We start from the raw sequence: 12,277 nt of genomic DNA, 5'->3' as shown, positions 1-12,277 counted from the left end.
ATCAAAATATAGTATATTTATAGATATTTTGTGGAGAAAAGAAAAAGGGAAAAAAAGGGTCTGATTTTGTGTGGCAATAAGAATTAGAAGATTATTGTGAAATTTAGGGCGAAGAAAAATATGATGTAGGCATTTTGCCGAACTTCGTTAAATCTCTGTGTTCTTCTTCTAGTTTTGTGTCGATTTCTGTGTCTTCTTCGCCTTAAATTTCACAACAAAGATGGTAATAAAATTTGTTTTGGGGATATTTGGTTGCTTGTGAAAGGTGGTTATTGTATTTGAAAGGAGAGGATTTGTAAATTTTAGTGTTCGGTTTGGAGCTAAATTTTAATATTTAAATTCATAATAGTTTCTCTTCCCAATAGACACCGTATACTTTCATTTTAATTAATTAATTAAATTAGCTTAAATGGAGAGTCATGTCTCTTTCAATAAACACTATTTTCTTTCGTTTTAATTAATTAATTAATCATATTGGTCAATAATCACCATAATGAATATTGGTTAAAATGAATAATTAAGAGAAATGTTGTGTCGTTTCTCAAGAGACTTATCCTTTCTCTTATAAATAAGAGATGGGTCATCTCTCTCCCTAGAATAAATGTTTATTTTCTCTTTATTGGAAAGTACAGAAAGAAATAACGATTAGAGAGAGAAATTTCATTTATTCAAATTAAATTCCATGCTCATGAATACAAATATGTATATTTCATTTATAGGTATGTGAAAATCATGAATTCAAATAACTTGGTCATAATGAATTTTATGAATTTTGGGTCATGAAATTAGATTTATAAATTTAAAAATCCTAACATGTGGTATCAGAGTTTCGATTGTTAAATTTTTGAATTTTCGTTTAATTTTATTTATATTAATTGCATAAAATTTTCTCTGTAAATTAGATCACTATAGTTAATTGACAAATTATTGTTTATTTGGTGTCTATATTATGTTTAATTTGTTAGTCCCCAAAATGGTCAATTTCTTATGTTTAATAGACGTTAAATTAAATAAATTCAATTACTCATAAATATGTGATGTTTATTATGAAACAAGTTTGTATTTGATTATGAGTATATTGAAATTCATTGATTATAAAATATTTGTGAATCACCCAAAAGTTGATTATTTCTTTTATAATCTTTAAATATAATTATGACATATTTATATAATTGGTTAGATATGTTTATATATCCAAAGACAATATGTATGTCTAATTTAGGTATAAACAATCGTAATTATGTTAAACTAACTACTTAAGCATCAATTATGCTTATTATTGTGCATTCTTATATTACCAAAAGAAGATTTTCAATATACTACTAAAGTTTTAATTTAATCTGATTGGATATGAATATCTATTTAAGTTTAATACTCGAAGCATTAATGTATGATCATGCTATATTTATTTGCAATATCTACTCTTATTTCTCTTCATTCGTAAGTTACATCTGTTTAAACATTCAATGAGCTTAATTTCTCTGCATGGCTTGAGCAAGTCTACTTTGACCTTGGTGCTCTGGACCTTGATTTGACACTCATGACTAAGAAACCCGCTGTTCCTATTGCTTCTAGCAGTGCTGAGCAGAAATCTTTCTATAAAGTTTGGGAGAAATCGAACAAATTAAGCTTAATGTTTATGCAAATGACTGTAGCAAACAACATAAAATGTACAATTTATAACACAAAATGCTAAGGAATTCATGAAATTTGCGTAGCAATGTACACATTCTGACTTTGTTAATAAGTCTTTTGCTGTAACATTATTGAGTGCGTTAAATAACATGAAATTTGATGGTTCTCGTACTATGCATGAGCATGTTGTTAAAATGACGAACACAACAGCAAGACTCAAGACATTGTGAATGGAAGTGAAAGAAAATTTCCTTATGTAGTTTATCATTAACTCCTTGCCTCTTGAGTATGGTTCATTTCACATGAATTATAACACTATGAAACATAAGTAGATTATGAATGAATTGCAACATATGCTCATTCAAGAGGTAACAAGGCTTAAGAAAGAAGGAAATCACTTCATTAATCTCATGGGTCATCAAAGAAAATTGTAAAGAAACTTGGAAAAAAAAAATAGAAGGTCAAGCAAGAATCATTAAAGATTAATGCATCATCTGCCCAAATTCACAAAGAGGAACATACAGAAATTAAGGGTCATTTTGGTAGAAAGCTTAGACACTATGAAAATGAGTGTCAGAAGCACAAAGATTAGTTCGACAAGGAAGTTAAACCTTGTGTTACTATATGTTTTGAATCAAATTTGACAAAAGTTCCTTATGTATATATATACATTTTGTGGAGATAAGAAAACTGAAAAAAAGTCTGGTTTTATGTGGCAAAAAAAATGAGAAGATGGTAATAAATTTAGTTTTGGGGATATTTGGTTGCTAGTAAAAAGGTGTTTATTGTATTTGAAAGGGGAGGATTTGTAAATTTTATTGTTCTGTTTGGAACTAAATTTTAAATAAGAACTCTTACATTTATTTTATAATAAAATTTAAAACTCTTAAATATTTTAAAATATATTACACTGTAATTATATATATATATATACATAGGCGCGCGTGGGCTTGGTTAATAGAATGTTGGTTGAGTTTCCTCTTCTCTAGATACTTCCTGCTTCTCTGTTTCCCTTTCTCTTGCATTACAGGAAGAGCCTTCAGAAGCTCATCTGGGAAAAAGAGGCGCCAGGGGTTTTCAAGGTGTTATAAATTTATACATGAAAAAGTGAAATTCACTTTTATAAATAAATAATAATAATATTTGTGATGTGATTTTAAGAAATTGCGCTATACAAATAACTACGGAAGTTTGGCTGCTAGATGTGCTGTATATAAGAATGATGAGGCAAGCTTGTAAATGCCGATGCATTGAATTCTCTGTCTTTTTTACTAAATTTTGCTCCTTAAGGAGTCAAGGCGCTCCAACTTGTAGTGATGAAGCTCCCAACTGTGTCTTAAAATCAGTGTAGCACCAACCTCTGACAGATTCTACACATCTCCAGCATTGCAACAGCACTTAGCCAGCACTGAAGCACCATCTTTAGCTTCACTACTCAAATTACTAGGTGACCTTAAACGAGCGACGATTGCCTGCCCATTATAGATAAATGATAATGGTTCGTTAATTATAATTAGGTGATGATAGTCGGACAATCTCAACCTGGTGATTGTGGACAAGAGATCATAGTTAGGTAATGTAATTCGACTAATTATAATTGAGCGAAGACAGTTGGGTGATTGAGTCAATTTATATTGATAGATGAGACATCATAATTAAACGGGAATGATATGGAAATGATAATAAAAAACATGAGATCAGGGGATCATAAGACAACAATAGTTAGGTGAATGTTGTATGAAGACACAATCATAGAGTGATAGTGAAGTGATAATTAATTAATAAAGGTGGTTAGGTGGTGTGATTTAATAACAGAGGTTATATGACAATAGTCGATCAATCGGGGTCGGGACATTATGATTTGGTGATCTTAGTCGGGCGAAAATAGTTAAAAGATTATAGTAAAGTGATAATGATCGAGAGATCATAGTTAAGCACGTTAGAGGGCGACTATAGTTAGATAACCATACTCAATGTTCATAATAATCAAGCAATGGTGAGTAGGTGATCATAGTTAGGCACTAGTGTTCTAGAGAATACATTTAAACAAAACGTAGAGGTTGAGTGATCGTAAGTAGACAACTACATGAAACACGTGATTTAACATCAGAATTAGTGTCTAGGCGCTTGGGGCTGGCGACTAGGTGTCTGCACTGGCGATTAGGTGCCCAACAAGAACGTTGAACTAACTCCATGCGATATCAAGGTTTATGCTGCTGAGCAACAAAACACTATCCGAAGTAATGAACGACGTCGTGGGGTCTCGAAACAGTCGCTTCCGGAGCAGTGCATTCGAACTTAACACCACTATACCAAACTCCAGACAACCGCTCTATACTATGGGGCAACGAGCTCTTCTGCTCTCGGTCATGAATTCTTCGGCTCGCCCTATTAACAGGAGTTTGATTTACTAAATCCAGCCAAACATAAACATTGCAAGTTTTGTGAATTTATGAGACTTAGGATTGATGGTCCAAATTTTACCATCCATTCATGTTAAATTTGGATTTATTAAATCCATTATAAAATGATGGGTTTAATAACTCTAAATTTACTCGATCCTACTAACATTAAATCCTTCATCTACCCAAATACCTCCTTAAATTTAATTAAAACGGTGCTGAAGCAGGATTTGAACATTCCTAATAGCTATTTAGGAATAAATAAATTAGTCCTTACAGATTTATCTCTGAAGAATATCTATTTTATTTATCATTAAAAGAAATGAATTGAGAAAAAACTCACGTGACAAATTTGATCTTTATGCGTAAACCCAAAAAATGCAGGCCTTACATCACTCAGCTGGCCCCACAGTGATCCCCCGCTCACATGACTTGGCTTCCTTCTAATTTAGGTTGAAATAATCTCCATAAAAAAATATTTAAGTTAAATATTATTTTGACACTTCTACAAACTCTAAAATAACCTCATCTAATTAATTAATAATTATTTTAACACTTTACTCCATATTCAATATCCATATTTCAAGTTTTATATATAAATAACATCTTATCCAAACTTAAAAATTATATATTTTAATTTTTAAAAATTAAAATATTGATATTTTTAATTTAAAATAAAAATTTTGAGTGATATAAATATTAAAAATAAAATTTTTATGTTAGATATATAAATACATAAAATTTGTGTTGTGTGTATGTAAATGCTCTTTTTTTTATATATAATTTACATACATGTCACATAATTTATATTTATTTATATATTTAATATCTAATTTTTGATTGTTAGGTTCATGTTATTTTGTTTGTGTATGAAAAATTTTAATTATTACATTTATGCCATTTTAATTATGTATGAAAAAAAAATGGTGTTAGTGATAATAATAATTAATTTGAGTATTGCAAAAGCGGATCCAAAAGATTAGGTTTTAAATATATAAATACATAAGAATTTTGTGGCATGTATGTAAATGCCCCTTCGTCCCCGGCATCAGCCTTTTGAATCTCCCCGCTCTGCCGCTTTTCAAATCCTTTCTGCTTCAACAATGGGGGACACAATGAGGAGCACGGAGAGATCGATGGCGTGGAAGGAGCCGAAAAGCAGATGTAAGGTTCCAGTTGTGTACTATCTCTCCCGAAGTGGTCAGCTAGAGCACCCTCATTTCATGGAGGTAACACTTTCCTCTGCAAGGGGACTCCATCTCAGAGGTACGTTGAACGATTCGGATGATCCGCTTCGTATTCCGGAAATTGGATTTATGTAATCTTACCTTCTTGTTGTTTTTCATCCATAGATGTGCTTAATCGCCTTGATTTTCTTCGAGGGAAGGGTATGGCGAGCATGTATTCTTGGTCTGCTAAGAGGTAGATTCGCCTTCTTTTTTTTCGCATTATCTTCTTGATTGCCCTGCTTATTTGTTTTCGAGATGTGATTTTAGGAACTATAAGAACGCATTCGTATGGCACGATCTCTCTGATGACGATCTTATCCACCCGGTGCACGGGAACGAGTACATACTCAAAGGATCCGAGCTTCTCCATGGCTTATCCTCCTCTCAGAAACCGCAGGAAATGTCGGAATCTCAACACACCCCTAAATCGGATGTGGGTTTCATGCCGATTAGACGGAGGAACACGATGTGGAGCTCCAGATCTCTCGATCTTGGAGAGTACAAAGTCTACAAGACCGATCTGACGGCGGCCTCCGCCGTGAACGCGGACGCAGCCACGCAGACAGAAGACAAACGCCGACGTCGGCGAGCTCAAGCGAAGGACGATGAGGGTGACCGATTGTTGGTCGGACGGCAAGAAGAAAACCATAGAACAGAGCTCGGCTGTGATGAGATCTCGCCGCCTCCATCTTCGTCAAGCCCGGAGACTCTCGAGACTCTGATCAAAACCGACGGAAGCATCATGAGCGCTGCCGCCACCTCCGCCGCAACCAGAGGCGGAAATTGCCATTCCGGTCGTTTTCGGGCGTCGGCATCGACGGTTGTAATGCACCTGATATCGTGCGGCTCGTTCTCGCTGGCCCAGCCGTACCGTACAGTTCTCCAACGTGGCGCTTCCTTGGATGATCAGGAGTTTAGGGAAATGAAGGGTCTGATGGGCATTTCGGGCTTGAGGGCTGCTGAGGAGGAGTACTATAGCGGCAGTTTGGCGGAGACGAAGAAGAAGAGTGATGGGGGCGATGAGTCTGCGGACTTCCCCACGCTAAAGCGTTCCTCGTCGTACAGTGCTCAGAGGTAAGCTGCTTAAACAACTAACTTTCAGCCGTCTGATCAACGGATCATGGCATTGTTGCTTACGTGGATTTCAAATCGTAGCCAGGAGAGTCTATGATGATTGTTGAGTCGTATCAGATTTGATTTGTATGGTGGGTTGCTCTGTCACATGGGTATATAACGGGGAAAACGACGTTCCCTTTTTGGCGGGTTCTCTTGGTTCCAGCAAATCAAATAAAACAAAAAAATCAATTTTTTTTTGCTAGGGTTCAGTTCAATTTATAGCTTTGCATAAAAAGGATTTGTTTTTATTTAAATTTAACTAAATTTAATATAAATAAATAAAAATGAATTACTATGAATTAGTTTATACATGAAGATATTGGCCGATGGAAAATGGAAGATTAACTAATAATATATTCTACAAAAAGTCTTCTTAGGTATTCATTAATGGAAGCTAGTCAAATTGAATCAAAGCATGAATAATTATTTTCTTATGGAACAAATCAATTTATATTATCATTTTGGAATTTCCAACTTAAATTTTAAAAGGGAAATTTACGTAAAAAACACCTAATTCTTATGCAAATTTAAGTCATATTTTTTGACAGTGAAACCCACATTTTGATACATAGATCATGTTTATAAAAATTAAAATTTTAGTGGGAGATATGTAAATGCATAAGAGTTAAGTGCTAAAAATGTAAATTTCTGATTTTAAAATTGATGTGAACCGAATGAATTGATTTTGTTTAGTTTTGGTTGATCGATTTGATTGATGGTTTAAAATCAACATGAGTTAGGTGATAAAGTGAGTTATTTCAATCATTTCTGTATCTTGTTATCGAATTCAGATATTTATTGCAGGAGTGTGAATGCATTGGAGGTGGTGGAGAAGGAGGTGGGCGGCGTTCGAGCCAAGTGCATTCCCAGGAAGCCAAAGGCGATGGGCAGGGAGGGAACCAAGCGGATTAACGATGTGCGAAACCTAGCAAGCACTGGAAGCAAGATGAAGGAGGGCGACGAGGAGGAGAAACCTACGCGTGTGGGTGAGGGACAATATCCGTGAACCAGGTGTGGAGGACTTGGGAATGTAACGGCACTTCTCTTTTTATTTTATTTTTCTACGACGAACTTTTATTTTTAATTACAACATATGGCATTACTTATTCATAGAAAAAAAATGGAACATTTACGTGCATATTAAAGATTTGAGTGTTAGAAATATAAAAATTTAAATTTAAATGTTTGATATTTGATTACATGTTAATTATGGATGATGTGGCATCTCGTGAGTGACCGTCAGGACATGCGAAATGCCCTTTTTCAGAATATAATAGTTATGACCTATTATTTTTAATAACGAAGTTAACTGACCCACTTATTTAGGCTTCCTAATTATGGCTTAATTACTGTACTTAGACTGTAATAATCTAGTCTTATGCTGGCTATCAATTTATACTCCTTTCTAACTGTAGTTGGGTTATGTGAATAATTTATACTCCTTTCTAACTGTACTTGGGCATGTGAATAGATTGGAAAGCTATTCTTCTATTTCCTTCAACTGGACTCTCCTCTCCAATTCTATTTTCTATCAATTTTTAAATATTTCTTATTTTTATCTTTCAATTATCAAGAATTTATTTTTTTTGTTTTTTTTTATCAAACCGTAAAACTATAAAATATCTATAAAAATGAGGATATCAGCTTCAGGCCTTTTTTTTATTTTTGAAAATAAAATCATCATTTTAAAGCAATTTTTGAAGGTATGCATAGAATTTAAATTATATATATATTTTTAATTGCATCCAACCCAAAAAAATACAACAACAACAAAGCCTTAATCCTACTACGTGGAGTCGGCTACATGAATGCCTTTTCTCCATTGCGTCCTATTTTGTGTCATATTTTCATTTAGTTATAGTAAATTGAGATCATTTTTTATACAATATCATTTTTTATACAATAAGCCCGAGATCATTTTTTATACAATAAGCCCAAGTCTTCTTAGGTCTACCTCTGCCTTTCTTAACACAAGTTGCATCTAAAACATCTACTCTCCTAATCGGACCTTCAGATTGTCGACGTTTAATGTGACCAAACTATCTAAGACGACTTTCTCTAGTTTTGTTCGTCACAGGAGCTACACCAGCTACACCAACCATATATTCATTTTGCATTTTGTCTCTAAGTGTAAAGCCACTTATCCACCTAATCATTCTCATCTCGGCAACACTTAACTTATTATTATGCTTCTCTTTTAAAGGCTAACATTCAATGCCATAGGGTATTGCAGGTCTCGCCACAGTCTTATAAAATTTTCCTTTCGGTCTAAGCGGTACTTTTCTATCACATAAAAGGCCCAAAGCATTCCTCCACTTCAACCAACCAACTTGAATTCTACTATTAACATCCCCATCTATATCACCATCGCTTTGAACAACGGACCCAAGATATCTAAATCGTTCAAACCTTTTAATAATTTGATCACCCAAAGTCACACTCCTGTCACTAGAGCTTTTCCTACTAAAATTACATTCCATGTATTCAGTTTTAGTTCTACTTAAATGAAGGCCTTTAGACTCAATGTAGACCTCCATTATTCAAGTTTTTCCTGGGTTTTTTCTCTTGTTTTATCCATGACAAGGATATCATCAACAAAAAGCATACACCAAGGTACATACTCCTATAAAGGATTAATAAGACCATCTATAACTAAAGAAAAAACATGTGTTTAAAGTCTATCCCTGATGTATTCCAATAGAAATAAAAAACATATTTGGTTAATCCTACTTTTGTTTGAACACAAGTAACAACTCTAGTATACATATCTTTATTTAATTGAATATAAGTCACTTCAATGCCTTTTTTCTCAAGAAATCTCCAAAGGATGGACATAAATCCAAATTGATTATGATAAATCTTAGTGATGTGTCTTGACATATGTTCAAGTACCCTCTCCCATAACTTTAAAGTATGACACATCAACTTAATTCCTCTATAATTTGCACACTGTTGTGCATCCCCTTTATTCTTAAAAATGGGAACCAAAATGCTCTTCCTCCACTCCTCAGGCATCTTTTTAGTTTTTAAAATAATATTAAAGAGTTTAGTAAACCAAGAAACTCTCAAATCTCCTAAATATTTCCACACTTCAATTCGGATATCATTAGGTCCTACAGACTTTGCACCATTTGTTTTCTTTAAAGTCTCATCAACTTCTTTTTTACTAATGCGACGGTAAAAATGAAACGTTTTATTATTATTCACGATATTAAAATCACTAAGGTCGATCGTATTTTCAGAAACTTCATTAAAAAATTTATCAAAGTAACTCACCCACCTATGTTGAATATCTTTTTCTAAGAAAAGTACTTTTTGATTTTCATCTTTAATACACTTTACTTGAGTTAAATCTTTACTTTTCTTTTCTCTTTGTTTGGCTAGTTTATACATATATTTTTCACCCTCTTTAATATCTGATATATTATAAAGAGTATTAAAAGCAGAATTTTTAGCATCACAGATAGTTCTTTTGGACTCCCTGTGGACCGTTTGATATTTTTCCCAGTGCTCTAAGCTTTTACATTTAAACCAATTTGTATAACATAACTTCTTATATTTTATCTTTTGTTACACATTATTATTCCACCACCAACTATTTTTATTTATAAAAAATTTTTCTTTTGATTCCCCAAGCACATCTTTTGCTACTTGTTTAATAGTGTTTGTTACTTTATCCCACATAATATTTGTTTATTCATGAATGTCTCAAAATTTGAAATCTTGAGTTTTATTCATAAAAATAATTTTATTTTTGTCTTTTAATTTAATTTCTTTTTACAATTATATCAAGGAATACAACATATTTTTATGTTCCTGATTCATGTATAAGAAAAGTGCAATTAACTACTGCCTTGAATCTATTGGTATCAAATTGGGTTCTCAGGATGGATTTAGAACTGACATAACCCAAACCTAATTTAAAAAAAAAGGCCAAAATAGCAACTATCGGGTCAATTTTGGATTGATAGGTCAATACAAATCAGTTCGTTTATTAGCAAGTCAAATTTAGATCAATTTCAAATTGGTTGGTCAACCTGAATCCAACCTAAAAATGCTGCAACATGTTAATATCATTGACCCAAACCTGACTTGTAAACTAATCGTGTCAACTCAAACTCAAAATTTTCAAGTCAAGTTTACATATAAGGTCAAATTTTGACAACTTTACCCAAAACTAATACTAATGACATTCCCACCATATACCTAAACAGAGCAAGTTTCTACATTCTAAAGTAACTAAAAGAAATATTAAGTGCAATATTTTTTTCTTTTCTTGATTTAATTTTGTTTATATTTTGATTTGAAATAAAATATATTTAATATTTTGAATTTATTATACTCCACATAACTATTATTTGTTTTGAATGTTATAAAAATAAATTAATTTATTTAAAAAATTAAAACTATATAAAAACTACACAAACTGAACATATTTTAAATTATAAAAAAAAAAACTAAAGTGGATCCAAAAAAAAAATGGGGGCATATAACTAACAGTGACGAAAGAAGTGGTATTGTAGTGTCTCTCTTCAGCAAAACAAAGATGGCTGGGAACCTCACGTGTTTCTATCTTGGCAAGTGGCAGCACAAAGAAATTACAAAAAATCATATAAAATAAAACTATAACTCTGCATCTGATGCAGATGCAAATGCAAATTTAACAAAAATCTGAGAAAAGATAAGTGCGTTCGCCATAAGAATCACTAATGATAAGCTGTATACACTATGAAATTCCACTACTCATGACATCACCCATCCACCTCTCGTCCCTATAAATCCGAAAGTAAAAACGCACCCAAAGCAGGCATTCTACTAATCCTCCATTAGAAACAAAGTTGCAAGGTGGCTCTAAGCAGAGGAGGAGAAGAACAATCTTCTTCCAGAAAATCCCAAACCAGAGGTTGATGGTGGTGGTGAGCGAAGAGAAGCGCAAAGGACCATGGACGGAGCAGGAAGACCTGCAACTGGTATGCTTTGTGAGCTTGTTCGGTGAACGTCGTTGGGATTTCATAGCAAAGGTGTCAGGTTTGAGTGGTGGCGGGGGCTACTACGTAGGTTTCAGGTGGAGCTACCTTGTTTAAACAAAAAAAGGTTGTTTTTTTTTCATCTTTTGCAGGTCTTAACAGAACTGGAAAGAGCTGCAGGTTGCGGTGGTTTAATTACCTTCAACCTGGCCTCAAGCATGGCCGCATGACGCCACAGGAAGAAAGTCTCATTGTTGAGCTCCACTCTGAATGGGGCAATAGGTTTGATTTTATTTTAGAACTATTATAACTCCTCTTGCGCTTAGATTATATACTATTCCATTGAACTGGTTGAAATCTTTATCACATCAAAAAGCTTTCTTTTTTACCTCACTATGATCAATGGCTCGAATAGTGATCAATATGAAGGTTTGGCTGTAGGTGGTCTCGAATAGCTCGACGGCTTCCGGGTCGAACTGATAATGAGATTAAAAATTACTGGAGAACACACATGAGAAAGATGGCACAGGAGAGGAAGACAAAATCTTCTCCCTCAGCTTCAACAATTTCAAATTGTGTTTCTTCTCACAGCGAGCCTTTGATGGCAGAAACCGGACCCAGAGAAGATGAAGATGCTGCTAAAGTGTGTCCTATGGAACAGATATGGAATGATATTGCCTCCTTGGAGGCCAGCGATGACTCGAGCTTAAACCGGTGCACGGATGAGCTCTGCAACTTCTCATGTGATAATCCTCAGGTGATGACCTCTCCTGTCCGGGAGTACTTTGTTGATGATCTATGGATGATTGATGACAATGAGTTCAGCAACGTTGTGACAACGAATGATTTCTTGTTTTTAAAGTATTGAATCTCCCCTCCTTTGGTTCTGTTCATATAAGTGAAATTCTATTAGCAAATTAGGAAACTA

The 12,277-nt window shown here is 33.8% G+C and overlaps 2 protein-coding genes across 4 annotated transcripts; both read left to right on the top strand.

Annotated features, from left to right (window-relative positions):
* The first annotated feature begins 5,030 nt into the window (after positions 1–5,030).
* On the top strand, positions 5,031–7,477 carry LOC110026472 (protein UPSTREAM OF FLC-like). The gene is made up of 4 exons (XM_020727420.1): positions 5,031–5,303; positions 5,390–5,459; positions 5,534–6,340; positions 7,187–7,477. The coding sequence occupies exons 1-4, from the start codon at positions 5,066–5,068 to the stop codon at positions 7,386–7,388; spliced, it is 1,317 nt and encodes a 438-aa protein (XP_020583079.1). The 5' UTR covers positions 5,031–5,065; the 3' UTR covers positions 7,389–7,477.
* Positions 7,478–10,890: 3,413 nt separating this feature from the next.
* Positions 10,891–12,277, top strand: LOC110026473 (myb-related protein MYBAS1-like). 3 transcript variants are annotated; one of them, XM_020727421.1, is made up of 3 exons: positions 10,891–11,447; positions 11,530–11,631; positions 11,791–12,277. In XM_020727421.1, the coding sequence occupies exons 1-3, from the start codon at positions 11,290–11,292 to the stop codon at positions 12,215–12,217; spliced, it is 687 nt and encodes a 228-aa protein (XP_020583080.1). In that variant the 5' UTR covers positions 10,891–11,289; the 3' UTR covers positions 12,218–12,277. The 3 variants fall into 3 exon arrangements, with proteins under 3 accessions (XP_020583080.1, XP_020583081.1, XP_020583082.1); XM_020727422.1 differs by having other exon boundaries at positions 10,892–11,410; positions 11,502–11,631; XM_020727423.1 differs by having other exon boundaries at positions 10,895–11,352; positions 11,502–11,631.

The sequence above is a fragment of the Phalaenopsis equestris genome, unplaced genomic scaffold (genome assembly GCF_001263595.1).
Source record: "Phalaenopsis equestris unplaced genomic scaffold, ASM126359v1 Scaffold000372, whole genome shotgun sequence".
Taxonomy (NCBI): Eukaryota; Viridiplantae; Streptophyta; class Magnoliopsida; order Asparagales; family Orchidaceae; genus Phalaenopsis; species Phalaenopsis equestris.
This window is presented reverse-complemented; position numbering and strand designations above follow the sequence as displayed.

What these genes read in the sequence shown, in the direction of transcription:
- LOC110026473 (XM_020727421.1), top strand. Translation starts at nt 11,290, where the DNA reads ATGGTGGTGGTGAGCGAAGAGAAGCGCAAAGGACCATGGACGGAGCAG. An exon ending in GGCTACTACGTAGGTTTCAG is followed by an intron (nt 11,448 to 11,529) that starts GTGGAGCTACCT and finishes AAAGAGCTGCAG; the next exon opens with GTTGCGGTGGTTTAATTACC. An exon ending in CACTCTGAATGGGGCAATAG is followed by an intron (nt 11,632 to 11,790) that starts GTTTGATTTTAT and finishes GTTTGGCTGTAG; the next exon opens with GTGGTCTCGAATAGCTCGAC.
- LOC110026472 (XM_020727420.1), top strand. Translation starts at nt 5,066, where the DNA reads ATGCCCCTTCGTCCCCGGCATCAGCCTTTTGAATCTCCCCGCTCTGCC. An exon ending in AAGGGGACTCCATCTCAGAG is followed by an intron (nt 5,304 to 5,389) that starts GTACGTTGAACG and finishes TTTCATCCATAG; the next exon opens with ATGTGCTTAATCGCCTTGAT. An exon ending in TCGTCGTACAGTGCTCAGAG is followed by an intron (nt 6,341 to 7,186) that starts GTAAGCTGCTTA and finishes TATTTATTGCAG; the next exon opens with GAGTGTGAATGCATTGGAGG.